Raw genomic sequence first — 5,689 nt, forward strand, 5'->3', positions numbered from 1 at the left:
GCAAAAAAATTCTTTAAATTGGTAATTTTGTGTGTGTGTTTGTTTGTTTGTTTTTGAGACAGTCTTACTCTGTTGCCCAGGCTAGAGTGCTATGGCAACAACCTAGCACACAGCAACCTCAAACTCCTGGGTTCAAGTGATCCTCTTGCCTTAGCCTCCTGAGTAGCTGGAACTAAAGATGCCTGCCACAACAACCCCCTAATTTTCCTATTTTTAGTAGAAATGAGGGAGGTCTCACTTTTGCTCAGTCTCCAACTCCTGAGCTGAAGGGATCCCCTTAACTTGGTCTCCAGAATGCCAGGATTATAGGCGCAAGCTACCATGTCCTACTTGTAATTTCGGTTTTTAAAGAGTAGCTTTGGTTCTGATCATTCCATAAAGACAGAATTTTATTATACATGGAAAACATTCCTAGATACATAATTCGATTCACTCTGTAGTCTTACCTTTTTTTTTGAGACAGTCTCAGGCTGTCACCCTGGGTAGAATGTTGTGACATCACAGCTCACAGCAACCTCAAACTCTTGGGCTCAAGCATTCTCTTGCTTCAGCCTACCACATAGCTAGGACTACAGGGGCCCACCACAATGCCCAGCTATTTTTTTATTGCAGTTGTCATTGTTGTTTTAGCTGGCCCAGGCTGGGTTTGAACCTGCCAGCCTTAGTGTATGTGGACAGCAACCTACCCAATAAGCCACAGACGCTGCCCATCTTACATTTTTTTTAAAAAGCTTAGAAAGAAGAGCCAAGAGAAAGAAAAATTCATTAATAAAAAAGTCAAGATGGGAAGCTGGTCTGGGAGGCCAAGATGGGAGGATCCCTTGAGCTCAAGAGTTCAAGAGCAACTTAACCTGAGCAAGACGAAACCAGGTCGTACTGAAAACAGAAAAATTGGCTGGGCATGGTGGCAGGCACCTGTAGTCCCAGCTACTTGAGAGGCTAAGGAAAAATGATTGCTTGAACTCAGGAGTCTGAAGTTGCCATGAGCGAGGCTGACACCATGGCACTCTAGAGAGAGCAAGAGACTGAGACTCTAGTGTGCCCACCCCCCAAAAAAATCTCTCTCCAATTTGTCTCTTTTTTTAGTTAATTTGGGGAGATTGCAATCTTCCACATTATTATAAATTTAGAATCAAACAATAATTAAAAGCTGTTTGGCTCAAAATGGCACTAGTATGTTCGCTCCCATTTTCTTTCATATACTGTAGTTACTTAACAATTGTACTACTAGACGTAGAGAGAAACCTAAGATTTCATTTCAGTTCTTCTAAAATAAAGATAGGAGGGGCTGGGCACCTGTAATTCTAGCACTCTGGGAGGCTGAGGCAGGTGGATTGCTTAAGCTCAGGAGTTTGAGACTAGCTGGAGCCAGATGGAGACCCTGTTTCTAAAAAAACATAGCCAGGCGTTGTGGAGGGCACCTGTAGTCCCAGCTACTTGGGAGGCTGGGGCAAGAGAATCACTTGAGTCTAAGAGTCTGAGGTTGCTGTGAGCTATGATGTCATTGCACTCAACCCCAGAGTGACTGAGTGAGACTCTGTTGCCCCCCTCCACTCCAAAAAAACCCCCCAAAAAAGAATAAAATATAAATAAAATATGAATTTCTATTATTTAAACCCCAAACCACAGTCACAGTAATAATTTTTAAAATAAAATACTTCTTCCTATAACACCCATGAAATCTTGATTTCTAGAGCCTTACTTTTTTAAGCTTCAGAGTTACTGAACAACCAACCTAGGCTGTCTCTTATGATAACATTTTTCCTCAAAAAGACTTTTCTATCAAGTTGATAGTCATAACTCTATACTTACCAATGTCTAAAATTCTCTTTTGTAGAGCTCCAATGAAAAGAAATGGTTCATCTTTACAAGACTGAATGAGTGTGCCAACCAATTCAGAGTTTGTGGTTAAAATGCAGGCGTTTTCTTCACTGAGGTTGAGCCCTGCCATGGAAGTCACATCATTGATGTCATCTTCATCTCTAATAGAAAAAAAAAAGATAGGTTTTGGTGGTGGTGGTGGTGTTGTGTGTGAAAGAATGACTGGTTTCAGAGAGCAAAATGATCAGAGATCTCTCTTTATTAACTAATGGTATTATTTTGCTTAATTTATCCAACCAAGAAGAAAGTTGAATAATGGCTATCTTTCCCTATATACCTTTAAAACTAATTGGTATCCCTAACCACTAGAGTATACCTAACATCAGAAATATGAATCAGAAGCAACTTTGCTAGGGCACATCTTTCCCTCTCTCAATTTGGTACATGAGATATACCTAGAGGCATTTGGAGTTGCTCTAATTCATTCAGAAATCCTCTACAATGAAAGACAAAGAAAAACAGACATCTCTGTTTTTATCTAAGCCTCTCATATTTCTCAGCGCACTCCAACATTCCACTGAGGGCCAACAGAAAGTCCCTGGTCCTAAAGGTCAGCATCCACATAAAGTCCCTTGAGAAGAAGCCTTCTTATTCAACTAGCCGTTCTGAAACCAAATAGTTAAAACTAGTTTTCTTTTTCTTTTTTTTGGTTGTTTTGTTTTTTTGCTTCATATTCTTGATGTGCTCCATCTATACCAATTGAGTTCACTAAATTGTAATTTGCTATAAAGAGATCATATATAAAATGTAAAATTACATATACATATGTATGCACTTATACATACACAATACAGTATAAAGAATGTATGTATAAAATACAAAATATGATTAGGATCCTTGTTTGCACCAGAGAAATTAAACAGTTGTCTTTAACTAACAGAACTAGTACATGCACAGAACTAAGAGGAATACATATATTTAAGGGTACAGAAGAGAGAGAAAAGAAATACTAAAATTCCCTCACGGCATCCTTATCAGCTTATGTAATAACAAGCACTTTACTGGGTATAATTCATACAATACAAAACATAATTTACACAAACAGGATTATATAAAAAAAGGTAGTTCTCTCTACTGCATGGGCCAAATGATACATCATGTCGTTTCATATCAATAGATTTAAATTATAAACTTCACTGTGGTAAGGCATTTGTACACAGAAAAGGAAATTAAGTTATAACTGTTGAACACTCAAAAACCGCAGGCCTCTGGTGCTCAACTTTTAAAAACAATATAGTAGGGGCCTTGTGCAATAGGTCACGCCTGCAATCCTAGCACTCTGGGAGGCCAAGGTGCGGGGAGAAACTAAGCTCAGGAGTTCCAGGCCATCCTGAGTAAGGGCCAAACCCTGTCCCTACCAAAAATTGGAAAAAAAAAAAAAAAACAAACAAACAACTAGCCAGGCATTGTGGTGGGTACCAGTAGTCCCAGCTATTCACGAAGCTGAAGCAAGAGGATCATTTGAGTCCAAGAGTTTAAGGATGTTGTGAGCTATGATACCACCACCCTCTACTCATAGCAACACAATGAGACTCTGCCTTTAAAAAATATATAGTTCAGAGGGAAAGAGTCCATATTCAATCATACAGCATAAGAAATAGCTAGACACGCCTACTGGAAGTGACGAGAAAGCACAATAATCTTATCATCTGAACAAAGTAACAAAAGCGCAACATTAAAGCTTTTATGTCATGTTGCCTTTTCATAACATACGCAGTGAAGAAGTGAAGTTCCTGCCCCTCCCAAAGCCGAAACAAACCAACGTGTTTCAAGGCCGAGAAAGCAGAGCTGAAAGGCATCTGCAGTCACACACAAAAAAGAAGATCCGTACATCAATTGCCTCCTGGCGCCTGAAAGACACTGCGGCGCCGAAGGCACCCCAAATATTCTCATTAGAGTACCCCAGGAGAAACAAGCTTGACTACTATGCCGTCGTCAAATTCCCCTAACAACTGAGTTGACTAGGAAGAAAATAGATGCCAACAATACACGTAAGTTCACTGCGGATATCAAAGCCAACAAGCATCAGATCAACCCACCGTGAAGACGCACCAAGTATGATACTGATGTGGACAAGGTCAATACCATCCTCACTCCTAAAGGAAAGAAGGCAGATGTCTGACTGGCTAGCAGCTAAACTGGGATCATGTAAACCCAGTCCAGTTGGCTAATCCTAAATGCGTAACTATTCACTGTTATATATATTTTTTAAAAAGTATGTCTGTGCAACAGGGAAAAGAAAAAAGAAAGTAATTTCTCAAACCCCCAAATGAAACATGCAGTATAAAGAAAAATGTCACATAAATATTGTGAGAGATGGGATGCTGAGAATGGCTCTGAGAATCACTTTGCTACTTGTGTAAACAAATTAGTACATCCAGGTTTAAATATTAAACATCTAAAGTGTAAGAGAGTAGGAATTTTAAGCCAAAACACAGACCAAAATCGAAGTTAAAAAAAAAAAAAAAACATTTAAAGGGCCTGAATAAAAAATATTTTGAAAAGACCAAGTAAACATTAGTGAAAAGTTAGTTCACTGTTAACCAGTAACTAACCAGTTACTTTTAACATCTTTGGGACTTAGTCTCCTCCTACAAAAAAAAATAAAATAAAATGAGTAACGCAGCTGCTAAGGTCCCTCTCAGCCACTTAATGGAATAAAGGAATGAGGCGACTTTCTTTGGACTGACACAAAACAAAGAGACTACATCTTTCATACATACAAGCTTATGTGGGCATAATGTATCCTTGCAAAGACACATGAGAAATTCTCCTCTGGAGAGAGAAATAGGAAAGCAGGGATAGGAAGAAGACAGACTTTGTTACCTTATGCCTCCTTCTAACTTTTGAATGTTGTACTATACGTGGATTACCCAATCAACATGATTAGTAACATCAAAAATCACATAAACATTTAACGAAACTAAAAATAAGATAGGGAAAAATAAAGTTTATACATATAACTTTGTCCTTCTTTTAAAATAAAACGAATTATTAAAGGTAACTCCACATGGCCTTTACACACATGCACATACATACAACATTGAGTGCCTAGAATTTCAGATGAATGCCAGGTGCACAGGCCCCTGAAAATTGCATCTTGCTTCTCTAGCAGGGTTCCTTTACAGCCCCTATTGACACCTCACACATAGGCTGCAGAAACCAGTACCAGGCTTACTTATTCTCAGTACCTAGCATGGCACTCGAACTAAACAGAATTCAATGAGGAAAATAGTTCCATGTCTTTTAGAATCTTGCAGCCTTTCTCTGTAAATAAGCAGAGAACTAAATGTCCAATAAGATTTTCTTGCCTGCCATCCCTCCTTTTATCTGGCCCCAAGCTGAACATAGCTCCTTCTAGTACAGTGGCCAGTTACCATGGTTACAGATGGCAGAGGAGTAGAGAAGGACCCTCTACTGAAGGAAGAGGAAAAGGTACCACAATAAACAACACCCAAGTCATTTAAAACTTCCTCTAAGAAAGAAGGCTAAGAAGGAAAGCAAAGACAACACAGTGTTTTAGCAGCATTATCAATAAGGCTAAGATAGACCAGGACAGCAATAAAGGCTTTCATAGTGAGGGATATTGTGATGATGGTTTGCTTTTAATTTTAAAGGAGCCGAAAGCAAAAACTACTGAACCAAGTCTTCAAGTTTCCTAGTCTGATCCAATCTTTTCATTTTTTCTTTTTGAGACAGAGTTTTATTCTGTCATCTTGGGTAGAATACAGGGGCATCATTGTACCTCCCTGTAACCTCAAACTCCTGGCCTCAAGTGATCCTCCCACCTCAGCCTTGCAAAATAGGT

General features: G+C 39.1%; 1 protein-coding gene across 1 annotated transcript in view; it reads right to left on the reverse strand.

Annotated features, from left to right (window-relative positions):
• TAF4B (TATA-box binding protein associated factor 4b) overlaps positions 1-5,689 on the reverse strand; it is a 106,472-nt gene that overhangs the window by 63,369 nt on the left and 37,414 nt on the right. The window contains exon 8 of the mRNA XM_012802043.1: positions 1,813-1,982. Coding sequence (XP_012657497.1) covers positions 1,813-1,982 — 170 coding nt within the window. The remainder of the gene's footprint in view (positions 1-1,812; positions 1,983-5,689) is intronic.

Source organism: Otolemur garnettii, unplaced genomic scaffold (genome assembly GCF_000181295.1).
Source record: "Otolemur garnettii isolate 467f Iridium unplaced genomic scaffold, OtoGar3 scaffold00012, whole genome shotgun sequence".
NCBI lineage: Eukaryota > Metazoa > Chordata > Mammalia > Primates > Galagidae > Otolemur > Otolemur garnettii.